The 18,264-nt window shown below is 37.9% G+C and overlaps 1 protein-coding gene across 1 annotated transcript in view; it reads right to left on the bottom strand.

Annotated features, from left to right (window-relative positions):
- The window catches only part of SHANK2 (SH3 and multiple ankyrin repeat domains 2), a 315,799-nt gene that overhangs the window by 290,186 nt on the left and 7,349 nt on the right, over positions 1 to 18,264 (bottom strand). Inside the window, exons 2-8 of the mRNA XM_009637056.2 lie at positions 16,715 to 16,918; positions 14,861 to 14,932; positions 14,152 to 14,260; positions 13,750 to 13,901; positions 12,786 to 12,953; positions 9,151 to 9,267; positions 4,147 to 4,224 (exon numbers count right to left, since the gene is read on the bottom strand). Of these exons, the coding sequence (XP_009635351.1) occupies positions 4,147 to 4,224; positions 9,151 to 9,267; positions 12,786 to 12,953; positions 13,750 to 13,901; positions 14,152 to 14,260; positions 14,861 to 14,932; positions 16,715 to 16,918 (900 nt within the window). The remainder of the gene's footprint in view (positions 1 to 4,146; positions 4,225 to 9,150; positions 9,268 to 12,785; positions 12,954 to 13,749; positions 13,902 to 14,151; positions 14,261 to 14,860; positions 14,933 to 16,714; positions 16,919 to 18,264) is intronic.

Raw genomic sequence — 18,264 nt, 5'->3', positions numbered from 1 at the left:
TTTTCAGTACGAGCAAAACAACACATGTTTTCCCTCACCCATACTCCAAAATAGCTGAATCATTTTGTTTTTCCGAACAATGCTGCCTGAGATACCAGGCATGGAAAATTTCATTTCAAATGATTCAAACCTGGCAAAAATATGAGCAATTGAAAGGAGATGTACAGCCAACACACTGGAAGGAACAATTCTACCTGCAGTGGACCTGGAAGATTGCTGTTCCACCTGCCATCTCCGTTAACATAAGCGCATTAATAACCCACGCTGATCTGGGATAGCAATGGTCAATCATAACATTTATCTGAGAAAGAAATCGTTCTCAGGTACAACTCTGCATTTAAAAGGTGTCACTAAATGACACCTCAGAACGGTTCTTCTGTACATTTGAACACATATGCTTCAAAAACACTGACTAATTATTAGCTCTAAACTCGCAAGTGCTTTATAGCCCACATGAAAACACGAATTATTCATATGGAGATGCTGCTCACTAGAAGAAAAAGGAAGAATATGATAAACAAGGTGTACATTCATTTTAACTTACGCAACAGAATTTCAACAGCTTGTAAACACTGCAAAACTCTGGTATTTCTGAGTTACTGGATTAGTATTTGCCAGATAGGTAGGAATTTTTTTTTCTACATTAATCTAGGTGCACATAAAATGAGTGGGGAAACTAAGTAGCTATAGACATTGATGGATATCATGGCTTTTCTGAAAGAATATTTTGGGAGGTTTTACTAATAAAATAGAAACTGTAACATCAAAAAAAACCCCCCAAAACCTAAAGCCACCAGAAACTTTAAAGCTCATCTATAACTGGAACAGAAGTTACAGTTCAGCGTTTTGTAAGCCAGTATATGAGAACTGTAAATTGATGTACCGTACATCTTGGTGGCAAACATCATATTTCAGCAAGCTCTATCATAAGGTATGAATGGTTACGGAGGCATCAGCAGTACTTACAGCACCCATGGTTGAGGGCACGTCCAAGTTTAGTGCTATGAATGAAAGCACAGAACTGCTCTGATTTTAGTTACTTCAAAAGAAAAATGGCCAAACATGCTGTATATGACAGTGTATCATCAGCTAGCACTTCCAGCTCTGTAAAGCCGATGGGTTTTTTTCCATCTGTTAGCACAGAATAATTAGTGTATCAGGTACTTAGATTACCCAGCCAAGACGGGATGGATATGTGATTAATAAACAGAATTGGCACTGTAGTATAATGATGTGGCACAGGTTCCATCTTAACTCCAATTCCTAGTCAGCCTTAGAAGGTAGCTAATATAAGCTTAGCTGCTTGACTGGGAAATACAAGCAAGCTTTTTCATGGCCTCGCCACCTGGCGATGCTATTCCAACACTAACTCCACTAGACACTGAAAAAGCAGAAAGGACAACCAGATCCTCGGCCGAGACACGTTCACAGTGCAGGACACCTGAATTAAGAGGCACAGAGTTCAGCCCAGACTAGTTTTCCTTCTCTACGACCCAGTAAACCTGTGCTTGTTTCAATAAGCACTGAGATTTGCTAAGAAGTGAACATATGCACTTTTTTTTTTGTTTTTGGTGGTGGTAAAATTACCCTACACTCATTGGGCACTAACACTAGATACAAACTCTGCTGCTCACTTTCATCAAAACAAAGCAAGCTTTGGGCAGGCCTTGAAAGCAATACAAAAATTTCTCCATTATTGGATACCTCTGTTCTACAGAATAGCACAGTTTTCATATCATCAATTTTCTAAGCAGCAATTCAAAAGAATCATCCTTTTAGATTTCTGAGAAAAGAACATAATGGAGGTTACTCAAAGGAATAGATGCTGCAGCTAGAACCATTCTCATTATGTACATATGAGATGCTTCGATGTTCCTTGCTACTGATTACATGAGTAAACATTTTTAGTATGCAAAATCCTATTAACTCAAGGGGATTCTGCATAATTTTATAACAGCTCCACTTGTGTCTGATCAACTGGGTCAGCAACAGACAGATGGCAAAGAATTAATTCTAATGCTGCTTTATTGCAGTGCTGGCATCAGGGTTTTCTCTACTCACTGCTTTTGGAAAAACTAGAACTTTTCCTACATTCCCTACACCTAAAAGTAACACACCATGGAGTGAAAAGATGGGAAGGTAATTTCCTGGTCTTTAAGTATGTGGATCTAGAAAGGATAAAACTAAGCCAATCTAATTGTCAGTCCTTCTGTCCCTACTAGGGGGAGAGCAACCAGGCAAAAGCCCAAGCATCAGGAGTGTTAACATATAATAGATGATAACAAACAGGATTTTATTCCATAGGGACAGAAGAGCGTTCACTGGTCAGTAAACGCACACACTACACCCTTCTCTTGAAATTATTTCTTCTGTCTCCTGTGCTCACTTGATTTTATTGAGTTTTGGCGAGTCGTCCTTCTCTTCTTGAAGCCCTACAGCTATCAGCACTAGTTTGTACAAATATTTTCTTTTCTGCCTTTTTCCCCTGTATTTTTCTGTTGTAAGAGGAAGAACAAGAACGTTGCAGAAGTCAGCACAAAGAGGAAAACAAATGGAAACTATTCTACTTGCCATTTACCCTCCCCACATAAAATCCTAAAACAAGAAGAAAAGTTAATCTCAAAGACATAAAGTAATAAAATAATCTCATCTCTCAAAGTAAAGAGATGACACTGGAAGCCATCCCTCCAATAATTAGGGTTTTCTCTTATTCCATTTTTTAATCACTCCATAATTCTAAGGTGCAGGGATAAGTATTATCTAGGATTTAGTGAACTTGTGCTTAGCACGTATTTAGATGGCAAACTATTAGCAGCCCAAAAATGGTGCCTAAAATTGAATTATTAATGCACTGTTTCCCCAATTTTGGGAAAATGGTCCCAAAAGTAAACAATGATCAGACTGTGATTTGCAGGCAGAACTCTTAAGCTCTTGAGATATGCAATTTACATCCAGAAAGACTTGAAAATATGGAGATAATTAACTGATACAGAAATATTTGGCTGAGTTTCTTTTTTGAAAAACCCTGAAACTCAGAGGTGTTATGTACATGTAAATTTTGAGAAGCCAACTCAGAGACCCGCACGGACATAATAATCCAACTATTTCAAAGCACGAGAGAAAAGGCAGTCTTCCTTGAATTCTTTGCCAGCATTATCCAAAGTGGGTTGAGGATATAAACGGGAAAGATACAACAAGCAAAGGTAAATCAGGATTTCTTTTAGATTTCTTTTAGACTACTTGGTTTTGGGAAATAGCCACCTCATGTTTCACAACAGAACAGTTCCTTTTTACGGTGCTGTGCCACCATTCTTCCACAAGCACTATTTTCTGTAACACAAAAAAAATTTGTCCTCTTCCTTAAAACATTACAGCTTTCATCCCCATTTCTCACATGTCAGTTTGCATTATGAATATTTCTCTGAAATCCAGGCTAATTAAGACTGCTTCAGAAATAAGGGCTTAAGGTTGTCAGGCATACCTGACAACCCTTTGGACAAACAATTTCCTTCCATTTGGATTTTTAATTAAGCTTTCTGAAAGTACTTTAATATAAAAAAATGGTGAAAAAAACATCTACTCAATTTTGACTAATCCAAAGAAAGACTTCATTTTCTTTGGGAGACATAATGACAGCTTCAACTTTTACCACTGACAGAGCATTAAATCAACCCCATCCCTTGAAACTCAGCCCAGCTCTTGGGCCTCACATCCAAGGACGAAAGAGCTTCTCTCTGGCTAAGTCAGCAGGGGCCAAGCAAAGCACAACTGCCTAGTCGTCCCTTGGATCTCTCTTATGTGGGACTGGAGATAAATCACAAAGCAAGGTACAAGTGACCACAGGACACCAATGATTCCATGTTTTGTCATCAACAGCTCATATCACTCTCAAATACAGTGACAGCATCACCAGACCAGCTACGAATGAGTATTTCTCTTAGAAAGTTTTTCTCTTATTCCAAATTATTCCAGGACATCTTCACTTACTGCATTACACAAAAGCCACAGTTTCCAGAATGAAAGTTATCTCACTCTACAGCTGCTTCCAGCCTTGCGCAGTGTAACTTCTCCACAAAACCAAGTTCACATGAGATTTTCTCGAAAATATTTCTGGAGGGCAGGGGGAAGGGGTATTTCTTTTTTTACCTGAAATGGAGACTGGCTGTTGTAATTCTTAATTTCCTTGTTGGCTCCCCGGAACAGCAGCACTCTTGCACAGCTCTCCTGAAAACGATAGAAGAGTCATCTTGTTAGTAAGAGTCTTTAGTTACTAAAGAGACATTGTGGCTATGAGCTGTGTTGCTGTTTGGGATATATTTCCTTTGATAAGAAGTAAACAAAATAAATAAATAATCTGAGAAAATAAGTTATTAAAATAGTACTTTAAATATGACAAGGCTTTTGCAGTGTGTTAGAGTAGAAACAATATGCAAGTGTAAAACATGTAGAGGAACGGGAGAGGTGAACATCTCATTAAATTTTTAAGAAGCTGTACTGTGGAAACTCTATACTTGACAAATCAGGTTTTTCAGAAAATATGTTAGGTCAAACCAAAATTTGACTGTCATGGGTTTTGCTCATTTTGTAGGGAAAATGGTGCTTTTCAAAATAAACAGTGCCTGGGATGAACGACATCCTCCCCCCTACAGCTAAAATTAAACAAAACCGTTTTACCACTTTCATGCATTTATTTTGTGTTTTTCAACCTATCTTGAATGTTAAACATTTAATGTAGGATTATTTTTTTAGTATTTTAATATACCTGAAATTATTTGGTCTGGCTATGCACACTGCACTGACCAGTCTTACCTTCTCTTTTTTCCCCCCTAAAGAACACAAACAGTTACGTCCCTTCTAACAAGAGAAAAGTATGGCTTCATGCCCCCTAAACGGAGAAAATCCACAAATGAAATCCCTTAAAAACAATTTTTTGGACCAATACAGTGTATTGCTTAAGTTGCCACTCTACACTGCTGTAAAATGCAACTGGCCATAACCTGCTAGAAGTCCGCTACAGTTCTGGCACAGTTCTCAGAATACTAGACTTTTCGATGATCCACATATAGGCCATATTTCCTACCTATCATCCTGAATATTCATCTCAGGACCTTATGCAAAGCGGTTCACCTTTCAGAATGTTTTTATGTTTCCTCATCATAAATATTTCTATTAATTTTGTTGTGCTTTCCATATTTCCTGTCATGTTGTGTTATGGAGTTCTACCTAATGAGGTATTTCAACGTGCTACTTTTCACTTTTAACGGTAAATTTGCAGCCAGAGGAAAACAACCATATAATTTAGCTATTTTAGTGACAGAAATGAAGTTTGTTTACTAGATCCTGAGTCATAAGTGAATGCACAGAAATTATGACTGAAAATAATTTTTGTCTTTGTGGTCATGCCAGATTCTTGATCCCATCTTCTATCACAGGCTTGTCCTAAATATATCTGAGGAGGAGGCTACCCTACCTTTTCCCCAAGATTCAGGACTCCAAAAAGATACCCTTTTGTTCCCACCCATCTTATTCTGTACAACAGACTGAAACAACAGAATAGATCATATCTCAAGACCATATATAAACAATCATCTCACAGATGGTAATTTTTTAATAATATTTAATTAATTGATACAGTCCCATTTGCTTGCACTGAAAGCTGCACATTAGGTGTGTTCTCTCTATCTCTAAACATAAGAAGAGCAAGAACAGCATGGAAAATGTCAAAACATTTTTCTCATTTTTCTGTGTTCTGTATTAGCAGTCATCCAAAAGAAGTAAATGTGCTGCAATTAGATGAAGACCTCCAAGGAAAAAAAAAAAAAAAAAAAAATTCTTATTCTTTTCCAAGAATTCCTTTCTGACTGACTCCTAAACAACTCTAAGTTTGCACACTGTATTATATTCCCATTATAACAACTATTCCACTATTGCACTAGGTACTGCTCAGTAAACATGCTGGAAATGCTAGTAGAACCCTTTAGCATTAAACTGCCCCATTTTGATCATGAACTTGAGAACATAAATAATTATATTAAGAAACATCCTGTATTTATTGTCTAATTATTCTTTTGGTTATCAGAATAAATAATTCAACACTACAAAAGCAAAAGAATTACACATTTACATGCTCTACATGATTAACAGATTTAACTAAGCTGTCTGCAGTGTAAAAAAAACATGCAAAGTGATTATTTATTAAATGGTTTTGATAAGAAAAGTTTTGACAAAAGTGGTCAGAGTTGTTCAACATAAGAATTTTCAAGAAAACTTGTTGTGGATCATAGAATCCCAGAATGGCAAAGGTTGGAGAGGCCCTTTTCCAGCCCTCCTGCTAAAGCAGGGTCACTCAGAGCAGGTTGCACAGGACATCGTCCAGGCGGGGTTTGAATCTCTCCAGAGAAGGAGACTCCACACCCACCCTGGGCAGCCTGTGCCAGTGCTCGGTCACCCTCAAAGTAAAGAAGTTCTTCCTCATATTCAACTGAAACCTCTTATGTTTCAGTTTTTGCCCATTTCCCCTTGTCCTGTCGCTGGGCACCACTGAGAAGAGCCTGGCTCCATCCTCGTAACATCCACCCTTAAGATATTTGTATGTGTTGATGAGATCCCCTCTCAGTCTTCTCTTCTTCAGGCTAAACAAGCCCAGCTCTCTCAGCCTCTGAAGTACTGCATTTGTTTATTTATTCTTTTAAAATGAACAGAAGCATTCTTTGCTTCATCGTCTCTCCCTTTTGTCTCCTCCCCCTCCTTCCAGTATTAAGGGGAACAAACTAGGGAAAACAAGCAAGAAAGTCACCAGCAGAAATTATTTTGATTACTTTTCCTTTGTCAATTCAATGGCAATTCCACATTTTAGAGCTCTCCATTGTGAAGGTGCTGCCTACAAATGACATTAACTCCCTTTTGCACATATTTTAGCTCTGACAACCTAGTAACTTCTGAGAGAGTGCTTAGGATGGTTCACTCATTATATCACACACAAACTGAATATGCAGTAGCTTTTTAGACTTCATAAGATTAAAAAGATTTTCGGAGAAGTGTGGGCTTGTCAGCAGATTAGGTTAAATTTGTAGTCTGAGTGCTAATTACCTGATTTAATACTAAACAGTTTTCATATAGAATCCAATCTGCCGACGGAAAGAAGGCACACTTCAGCCCAGCGCTGTTACTTGCAAAATACAGAGGCAAAAGATCTGTCTAGATTTTATTCAGTTACTGGATGGCCAGCAAATAACTTTAAAAAACAGTAGTTTATTCAGATCAACACTAAACTGACACTCAGGAAAACAGAATTACCAGCTTCAGAAAGTATCCCAAGAACATTCCCCAGGGAAGACTGGAAGGGAAAAATCAAATGGGTAATGACTCCATCTACAGGAATCAGGAGGTAAAAAGGATACTGCTGTCCTTCCCATCCTCTCCATCCAGAAAAGGCCAAGACCGTTCCTTCCACATTAGCTAATAACAACATTCAATAAAAGGGACACTGAAAAAAATCAGCATAAGTCACTGTTCACAGCACCCTAGGGAAAACTTTTTGTTTTCACATACACTTCATTAAGGATAACAGAAGCATGCCAGTGTAGTCATAAGATGTTAAACTTCCATTCACAAAGCCAAGCTTAACGACTATGAAAATATTTTCAAATTTTTAGATGCCATCTCAGTTAGAGTTTCTAAGTCTTCTACAGAATAATTTTTTTCCACTGAGGTCAGGAGAAAAACATCTCTACATGAAAAATACTGTCATTCTACAGGATTATTCTAATTTTAGCATCGTACTACATAACCTCTGCTAAAAGTGTATGATCTTGTAAACAACTACAGTCATGAAAACACTGCAATAAAATGGTAACAAAAAAACAGAGGTGAGTTCACGTTTTTAAGTTTATATGTGCATTGTGGCCCGGCCTTCAAACTCTTACTCAGGAAAAGTGACGTAAATGAGGTTAAAGTGAATACTATTTGATTTTTTTTTTTCAACAAAGTGTTACAGTTACACAAGTTAAACTCTTGATGTGAAACCTAAATCAAGTCAACAGTCTTGAAAAATGTCAAATTATTCCCCAAACTCTATTTTTTAAAAAGTTGAGCTTTTTTTAGACCTAATTGAGGAATCTGTCTTGACAAGACTTTTGAAAAAAACCTGAGATGGTAATTAATTAAGAAGCAGATGCTTTAACAGATGTTTCACTAGTTACAGTCACATCTCATGATTTGTGTTCTCCTAATTCAGTGTAACATTATACGCGCTGTGTTTTAACAGAGTTGTAAAACTCATTCCCTCGCCATGCCATCCACGCAAAGAGAGTGTAAAATGCTATTAAAGCAAATAGCTCTCTTATTTGTAAATCACTGCCCAAGTTGTAAACAGCAAAGAATCCAGTATCTTCTGTATAATCTACAGATACGTTTCCACAGTATTCTCCAAGTATTGTTTATTTAATTTTAATTTAAATTCTAGCAAAACAGCAATAAATTCTGAATAGGAAACAAATATTTAGATACGATACTAAAAAAATATATGAGTTGGTAGTACATGGTGTTTTATTTTCTAATTAATGTGTGCTACCTACAACGAGCAGCCCTATTTGTAATCAGTGAATAAAATACTAATAATAGAGTTTTTAATTATATTCTTTCTAGTTTCTAAGACCACTGTTTAAAACCTGTAACACTTCATTGCATATTAAATAAAACAAATGAAAAATAATGAGCTACATTCTTCTTCAGTGTAACTTGCCTCTATAGATCAATAATAATGGGAAATTTATCTCAAAATGCATTTATTAAAAGCAAGGAAACTGCATCTGAGGAAAACCTAACACCAAACGAGTAAACTTCTTCAACAGAAAACTCAACAAGCCTCTGTTTCTGTGGATGGACATGTAAGATTTAGCATTTGTACCCCAATTATGCCTTTTTTCCCTGGCTACATGTCATTCTCTTACACCACTGGTTTCCAGTCTCCACAGGACTGGGCATCCCAGACCCATCTTCTCCCGAAGCAAGACATCCCTCCCCACTTAGCCACGCAGAGGGGACCCCAGGCACCCCTCAGCTCTCACTGGGGGCCTTTACATCACTGAAGGAGGATGATATGACCCTGCGGCGCTGCTCTGTCAGCAGAGGAGGGGTGTGCCGGCTCACCTGGTTGTAGAGGGCACAGATGTGCAGTGCAGTGTTTCCCGAGGCATTCTGTGCACACATATCAGCACCGTAGAAGAGGAGGTGCTCTAGATGTTGGACGTGCCCGTATCGGCAAGCCTGTAAGAGATGCATTCAATATTTTGGTTATTACAGAATCTAGGCAAGCATTCCAGGCAAAGATTTTTACAAGAGAAGACGCCATTTTACTTAGGGTCTAATTTTTAGAACCAGCCCTGGAATGAATGGGAGGACTCGACTGATGGTCGAGTCCCCATCCCTGGAGGTATTTAAAAGATAGGTTTTTACAAGGTGCTTAGGGACATGGTTTAGTGGTGGGATGGAAGGGTTAGGGTAACAGTTGGGTTTGATGATCTTAAAGGTCTTTTCCAACCTAAACGATTCTATGATTCTATGACTAACACCTACACGTGCATACCTGCCCGTAAATGCCAATGTGTGCACTTCAGGTAGAGCAAGTCTGTGCTTAAGTTTAAGCGTCTGCTTATTTGAGGAAAGGCAATTTAAGATGTCAAGAAAATACAAAGTTTGACACTTTTTATCCACTAATATTCATAACTGTCAAATGTAACAAGCAGCCAAACAGGTTTTTTGTCCTGCAACTCTTCGGGAAGTTGCCCACTAGATGGCACTGGAGATGATCAGATTTCTAAAGCTTGCCTTTAAGGTGTGGAAACAGTAAAATTTAATAATTTTCTTGATTCTGTGATGTCAAGTAGATTCACAGTGTACACAGGGCACTGATCCAAAAGAGGGAAAATCTTCAAGAGTTACTTTATCAGTCACACAAATAAAATGTTAGACCCCGAATACTTGGAAATAAACATCTGTGAATGAGATTCCACTGAATTTGAAACTTTCCTGATTAGGGAATAAGTTTGAGAAAAATCACAGTATTTCCAGTCATCAGTCTCATTTACTTGACTACGTTCTACTCTATAGCACACCGAGTTCCTCCCAGTTTGTAATGTTTCTAGCTTTGTATCATCTCAAATCAGTATCGTTCCTGTATAATAATACGGAATTTAAGCTGAGAGATACAGGTATACAAAGCCATTCATTCTTTCTTAGGTACCTAATTACTACTGACTTTGGTGGGAGTTACAAACCTACACATCTTGCAATTTGGATCAGAAATATTAAGCCTACTGGCTCAATAGACAAGTTAAATCTGTGACACATCCCAAATCCCAGTCTAGTATCCTAACCATTACATCTTTTCATCCTCCATTTTCCATTTTCAACACACAGAATGGGGAAAAAACAGTGTTTATTAAATAGTTTATTCATTTACAAATGAATTCCCAAAATAATGGAGACATTATGCTAGCTGTTATTAGAACAGGAACATTTTAACACGAGGCAACAGGAAGCAAGCATCCAACAACAAGCAAAGGGAGAAACAGTACCACGCCATAACTGTGTTTCTGACTGTGCATGAGAATAAAGCAAATGCACAATTAGCTATAAATTACCAATTCTGTCTAGTCTTGAAAAGTCACTCAACATCTAGGTATGAGCATGTAGATGTAATTAGTAAAATAACTCCTACAATACAAGAACTAATTTCAACTTTCTATTCTTACTATAATAAACTGGACTAAAACCAAGCCCTTCCTCCACTTTGCTTCCTTTGCTAGACCAGTATTTGCTTCCTCTTTGCCCATCTGATGCTTACCTAGCTTACAGGGAGGTGCTGGAAGACAACCAGCACAGGGGAGATGCATTTCCCCTCATTATAGGTGTTTGGCCAGTAGGTGAGCTGCCCAAACCATTCACTGGGGCTCCCCAGTATGGTCAATGAAGCGGGACAGGTATCTCCAGAGGATATCTCTTTTATTACCATCCTAGCACAGCATGAACCTTTTCCCCTTTACTATAAGGGTAACCCAGAGGCTTAACTCTACAGTTAAAGATTGTGTTAGCAAAACGAAAAATATCCTTGCTACCAATTATTTCCTTGCCATGCAAGGTAACTTTGCCTTCTTCACACAGACAACAACATATGGGGTTGTATCATAGCACCACCTTTCTTAATTCACTGTGGAATGCTTGTATTATCGATCACTGAAAACAGATTGCCCATAATCCCGACATAAACACTGATTTAGTTAGGATTACAACCAATAGAAGTTTGGAAAGCTCTGTTTCATTATAAGAAATAGTAACCAGATGTGTATAAGGCTGGATTTTCAAAATAGGGAATTTTTCTCTATATTTTCAGGGAGTCCAGATGGGGTAATACTTCTCTCTATACAATCCATTTCCTCCACATCTTCAGAAATGATGGTAGTAAATTAATCCTTTTTTTTTTCTTCTGCTACAGATGGATCCAAATGTCTTCGATCTGAACACACTTAACACAGTGAAAAAGCTCAGATCCCTGCCCAAACCTGGGTACCAAAGCTATCTCCCATTTCTTTCAAAGAAAAGAAGTTGTGTACTAAAAAGATTAGTGCACAGAAAAGAAAGTGAGCCTAGATAACCTAAGCAGCCTGCAAGGTTGATTACTCATATCTTTATTTATCCGATCATACTACATCAGTTCCACTTTTCATGATTACTCGAACTCAGCCACACAGAGGAAAGGCGTAACATAGCTGTTAATGACATTCGGACTGCTAGAATCTTTAACCTTTGTATATTACTGAGTTTATTGCTATGCGAAGAGTAATTAATAAAGCATTCTTACACAACTGTTGCATAATATTCAGATGTTTCTGGAGAAGACAAGGTAAAAGAGTTCAGAGAAAACGCTTTTTCAGAAAAAGCCTTACCAAATATCATAGGTGTTTTCAAAAGGTACAGTTTCAGTTTTGGTGAGGAAGGAGGTTTACTTTTCCAGTAACTGTGATGAAGCTGACAAAAATGTGCCAGCGCCTGATGAATTCTGGCACCATAGCTGGCTCAAGGTATCAGGAGCACCATGAACCTCAAAAGATTACTTTTTTAAAATAATTTTTCTTTACAGAGCACTCTACAACCTCTATCAAAACAGTGAATACGTAAGATAGGAAAGGAAAACCCACGTACAAACAGGAAAAAAAAAAAAAAAAAAATCATTAGAATCTCAGTTTCCACACATGCAAGGAATGAAAACTGACTCAAAGTGAGAGTTTGTAGGAGTTTAACATCCTTCAATGCAATGTACTGAGGGATCCTAGGACCGGATCCTGAATCCAAATCCTCCTGTGAAGTTCACCAGAGAGAAAAGAGAAAGTGCCTCTGACAAACACGCAAGAAGCATTACTAAGGATACTAAAATTGGCATCTAACAAAAAGATCGAGCTACATTTTCTTAATGAAGTGCCCCTAGTAGGATGCTAAACTTCCAGGAGTCCATTACATAAACATGACTAGTGCAATTTCTGCAGCAAAATCCACAGCAACCATAGGACTTCGAAGTTACAGAACTCCACTGGAACAGTTTCCGCTTCTAATTGCCCACAGCAGGATGCAAAGTAGTAAGCAAATAGAAAAAGGAAGAAATTCCATACTTGTACGTGCAGGGACTAAACATAATCTAAATAACCTTCAAAACAGCGTTTAACCATAGAACATACATGGCATGTTCCCTCACGCAACTTCAACTCCAAACAAAGAGCAACCTTTCCTACCTGATGAATTTCTTGCCATCCATTTTCATCTTTGCAACTGACTGTAGCGTGTTCATGAAGTAACAGTTCACAGCAGTAGGGATCCCCTCCCACAACAGCAGTGTGGTACAGCGGCGTCAGGCCACAGCTGTCCTTGTAGTTAGGAGATGCGCCAAGCTCTAAAAGGGTCTGAAAGCAATCACAGACTGTGAAAAATATAGAAAAATGTATTTTGGAGGGACTTCTAACCATAAAGGGACTTTTCTACTTGAAGAAGTATTTACAAGGTTGATATTTGACATAACGTATAATTTTTGCTCACTTCTTTATAAGCTGATAGAATGGGCTGCGGCACAGAGTAAGTTAAGCAAGGAATGACCTTGGAAGAATTAGGATCTAAAGGAATCTACAGGGATAGCAAGGAAAGGGTGAGTGGCAATGTCCAATTTCCACCCTCTCATTAAGTTCAGAAATCTCAGTTCTGAAAATGCCACATTGCCTTTGAAACGCATTCAGTTACAAGTTAAAAGACGCTGTATCAAAAATGTCATGCAATTTGAGTATCTGTCAAAAGGAAATAAGCAAAAGCCATAAACATAACACTTCACCTAGAACATCAAGGTGATCTGCGAATAGCTGTTAAAATACAAAAGAAAACGCAAGAGGCTGTGTTAAGATATAATGCGTAATCTGGCATTTGCTTTCAAAGAGATAAGCAAAAATAATGCTATTCATATTTCTTCAGACAGGTCTTTCCCAATCTATCAATGAATAAGGTTAAATTTCACCACTTTCTCCTCCTCTCAAGAAAAATTATAAGGCCCTTTATTGAAAGCAAATCCTAAGATTTGAAAACCACAAGAAAGCACTAGAACAAGCACATATTAAAGGATCCACTAAGGACAATACAGTAATTAATTGAATACATTCTCCTTTATATATTTTTCTATAAAATAATGTATAATTTGTTACTGAAAGCATTTACCTTGAGTGTTATTTGGTTCTTGGCTCTGGCTGCTTTGTGCAGAGCCGTCATTCCATCTTTTGCTCTGAAGTCCAAATGTGCTCCTCCATTTTTCAGAGCTTTTATCACTTCTACTGTATTGTCAAGCTGAACTGCCAAAGTTAGGGGTGTTTCTAAAGAAGAGAATAGCATGTACTTGAAAAAAGATGACCAAATTTGTAAAATAAAGAACATTTGCTTTAAAAATGGTAAGTAAAAAATGCTGCTCAAAGAAAATCATAAATTATTAATTTTCTCCTTTGGACAGCAATACCATGCAGACTCCACTAGCAACAGAAAGAATGTGTGAGATTCAGCCTGTTAATTGATTTAGGTTGAACAAACCCAAGGTACTACTTTATACTGCCAGTTTTATTTTCTGACCTCCACTTTCTAGGTCATGATAGTTTGGGTCCAGTCCTCGGTCCAACATCTTTGTGATTTTTTCCACTGAGAGATGGTGGACATGATCCATAAATTTTCTCAAATTAGCCTGAAACAAAGAGCAACAAATTAATTATTCTCTGATTTTAAAAAGAAAATTTTGATTAAAAGTGAAGTATTCTGTCAATTGATGTCAATATCCATTGACATCATTGAACAGTAGCTCATTCACGTTCCTGGAGAACCTGACTTTATACTGAGAGTATAAACCCTACGGTTTGTAACGTTCAAAAGTCAAGCACAGTAAGAAGATTCTGGGATTCACAGTATTAAGGAAAAAATGACTGAAATATTCATGCAGTATGAAATTATGATGGTGTATGGTGATCATTATTATTATTAGGACCTGAAAATGAGTCTAAAGACATAGATCAGCATTTCTGCAGCATGCTGAAAGCACATCGTATTTACGAAGTACGGTTCATTTAAAATTAATTGTATACACATGGAAAAGTCAATCATGGGAATATTTCTATGAGAGAAATTCCCAGATCACAATTCACACATCCCTGTTGGTGCTGGAAGCACATACTGTTTGTTATTCAGCAACTGGCCCAGGTGGTAATGGACTCCTACTTCTTTCCAGTTTCTCAGACACATTGCTTTGCTAAGTCAGCAATTGCCAACTTCTCCAGCAAATCAGGCATACCTTTGTATGAAGCTTGGCCAGCTGTTTTTCATCAAGATTGAGCTGTTTGTACACTCTTTTCTTGTATCGAAACTGAGGGAGGAAAAAAAAAGAATCAATTTAAAACTTCCTATTTTGCTTAAAAACTCCTAATATAATTTTCTGACCTTACCAGAAAGTATCACACATGATGATGTAGATTAAGGCAAAATTCAAAACAAGGCTTAGTATTTAATTTTGAATATTCACCAATAATCAGCACTCTGCTTAACATAGTGGCATTATGGTTTCACGGTTCATGTAAGCAAAATTCAGACCTTGTGTAAATATACTGAAATCAGTGCAGGTGTACAGGAAATGAGATCGGCCTCTAGAATCTACATAAATAAGTAAGAGTTATAGTGTAAAGAGCTTTTCCCTAAGGGTATCTGTGTACTTTCATTTATAGTCTCAGGCAGAAAGAAGTACTGAAAAGGCATATTAAATTTAAATATATATATATATATATTTCAATATATCAGCTTAGAGTTTCTGAAATTTTAAAAATAAATAAATAAATAAATAAGGATTCCTGAAAAAACCCTTAATCAACATAGGCAGAACTTAGACATGGGGGTAGTTCGCCTCATGTTTAACAGGACTGGTCCTCGGAACGAGGTTCAGAGGATTGCCTCTTTTTATGGCTGAAACTCATTCCCTTTTTTCCCCTGAACGCTTTCCTACCCTATGGCCAGAGTAGCAAAAAACATGGGGTTTACATAGTTATAATTTACTATTATCTAATAACACGGAATTCAAAAAATGCAGTACATTTCATTGTGCAAAGAGACGGTACCAAATGAGGCTTTAATACCAGCTTTTCACAGGACCACGTTTAACCCCTGAATTGCAATGCTTTAGCTGCAGCGAGAAGAATTTTGCAAACAGTGAACACTCATGAAACAGAACATGACAGAAAAAAAAAATAAAGTGGTTATTTAATCTGTTTATGGCTATAATACAGGCATCAGTGACTGAATCTCTGAAATAAACTGCTAGAAAAGCTGGTACTTGAAACCTTCTCTGGACCTTGGTTCCTTTTTCTTGTGTTATAGTGGAGTCTATTAACTGCAGATTATTAGTGGTTGATGTACCACCATACAAGCAATACCAAAATTAATTAAATACTAGTTTCATGCCCCAGTTTCCTGCTATACTGTGTTTCAGTGTGATCTGGCTCTGCTCCATGTTTGCCCAGTGCCATAATAGTTCTGCCCAGTTTATCCCCCAGCTGCACAGCCTCTGCAGCAGCAATGGAGAGGGGGGGGAATTCCAGTGTCTGCGTGTGACTGCTTCACACATCCACACCCTCTCCTCCCTTACTGCTTTCCCAGGAGACAGCCAGAGGAAATCTGTACACACTGAAGGAGGGCACAGAGGGAACTAGATGGGGGAAAAATAAAAATTAAAAAAAAAATAAAATAAAAATCAAGGCTTCACTGAGAAAGAAAGACCCTCTCTTTGGGAGAAAGCAAAGGCTGTTTATTCAGCAACTGCTACCCTACTATCGTCAACCTAATCATAGACCCAAAAGCTTAATCTAGGACCTTACACTTCTTTATTAAACCACAGAGTAAGATGCATCTCTGGGGGCCCCAGCAGAGGAAAACTCCAAAATCAAATTTCCCAGAGGGACTAATTCTTTGCAACTTTCAGGGTTGGAATAGCTCCATCAAGCAAGTGAACACCAGCACTTCTGTGAGCAAGGGTTCAATTTCAGACTTGCTGATTACTATTTCCCAAATGCAATTCAGATGCATGTAGAAATCTCAAATACAGCTTACTGTATAATTTGCATCAGAACACAAATGCTTCAGATATTAGATCTAAAAATACCTCTAGTGAAGGAACTCCTTTATTCACTGGCTGTGGGTATTCCCTAAGAAGCCGCTCCTCATCCAAAAACTTCCCATCTCTACCATTGCTTGCAGGCTGGAACAGTCCATAATTCAGGACGTCTTTCAAACTCTGATTCAAAGTGCACAGAATTCGTTGCTTTGCAACCCACACTGATGCTTCTGGGTTAAATCGAATGCATTTCTGCAAAGGGAAATTATTAAAAACTCTAATTAATGAAAAAACATTTAAAGAGTATCTTACATTCTAAAGTTCACAAATGTCATAAATACATATCAACATACACAATAAACCTACAAATTCCATTACAAAACATACATTAACAGAATTCTATTTCAGACGTGCATTCCTCCGTAACTACTAATGCACAAGGACTGTGAAAACACAGGAGGTTTCGAGTCCTTCCACAAATATCAGAGACCATGTCCTTCTTCAGAGAAAGAACACATTTGTGGCAAACCTGTTCAAAAAGCCAAGTGAAAGGGATGTTACAAGATGTTTGACCATCCGCTTGATTCTAGGCTGTTCTGACAATCATCCTGATCCTCAACAATTTCACAAAAAAAAAAAAATTCTAATTTATTTTAAGCTACATTTGTCTTAGGGCAAGTTTATGGGAGGAACTATAACACGCGAAGCAGCGTAGGGCTTGAAAACCTTGGAAAATCCAATTCCCTACTCCTTATCAAGTTGGAATTTAGGAATTTAAAAAATTTAGGAATTTTGTAGTTGTAGCTTACATTGCAGTCATTGGCTACGAGCTACCAGCAGATGGCAATACCAGGAAACCCATTTGTCTCCCCTGATTATGAACGTTCAGCACTGCTGACTCACCCCATACTGGGCCACAAAAAGGGCTCGTACCAAACTGCCATGGCAGAGCTACAGCACAGCAGCCCCTTCTTTGCCCATGCAAAGGACATCCCCAGCCCCCCCAAGGCAACACGGGATGCAGGGATTGCACGTGGGCCAAAGCAAAATTTTAACAGAGGTATCTTTTTTTATCAGTACATTTCCATGTGTGTCGCTGTAATTCTGGCTACAGTAATGATGTCAGACGCTGCTCTTCAGGCCTTTTCTGAAGACCTCTGCTACTCTTCATGTTATAATTATACATAGAGATAAGAGAACAGAAGAGCAAGTAAAAATAAGACTGATGTTTTATGAAGAGACTGAAGTGTTTCCTTTAACTTTACCCACAGCTGCTTCTGCAATGCTCACCTCTGCAATGTCTGTCGACATCTTTTTAAAGTCCCGAGGCCATCCATAAGAAAATGGTTGCAGTTTGTCTTTTAAAACTAAACATATTTGTCCTGGCAAGCCCTGCATACACCTGAAAGCAATCTCTGATCCCGCATACGCAAATCAAATAACAAAAATTAATTTGAATATTTCAATTCTGCATTTTGAAGAGCAAATTCAAAGGCAGAAGTCACACTATTTTATACGCTCACAGTGTCTTCCTGACTGTTCCAATACCACATGGTAAATATTTGCAACAGCAAGAAGTACAGGACATGAAGGACTTT

The sequence above is a fragment of the Egretta garzetta genome, unplaced genomic scaffold (assembly GCF_000687185.1).
Source record: "Egretta garzetta isolate BGI_Z169 unplaced genomic scaffold, ASM68718v1 scaffold454, whole genome shotgun sequence".
NCBI lineage: Eukaryota > Metazoa > Chordata > Aves > Pelecaniformes > Ardeidae > Egretta > Egretta garzetta.
This window is presented reverse-complemented; position numbering and strand designations above follow the sequence as displayed.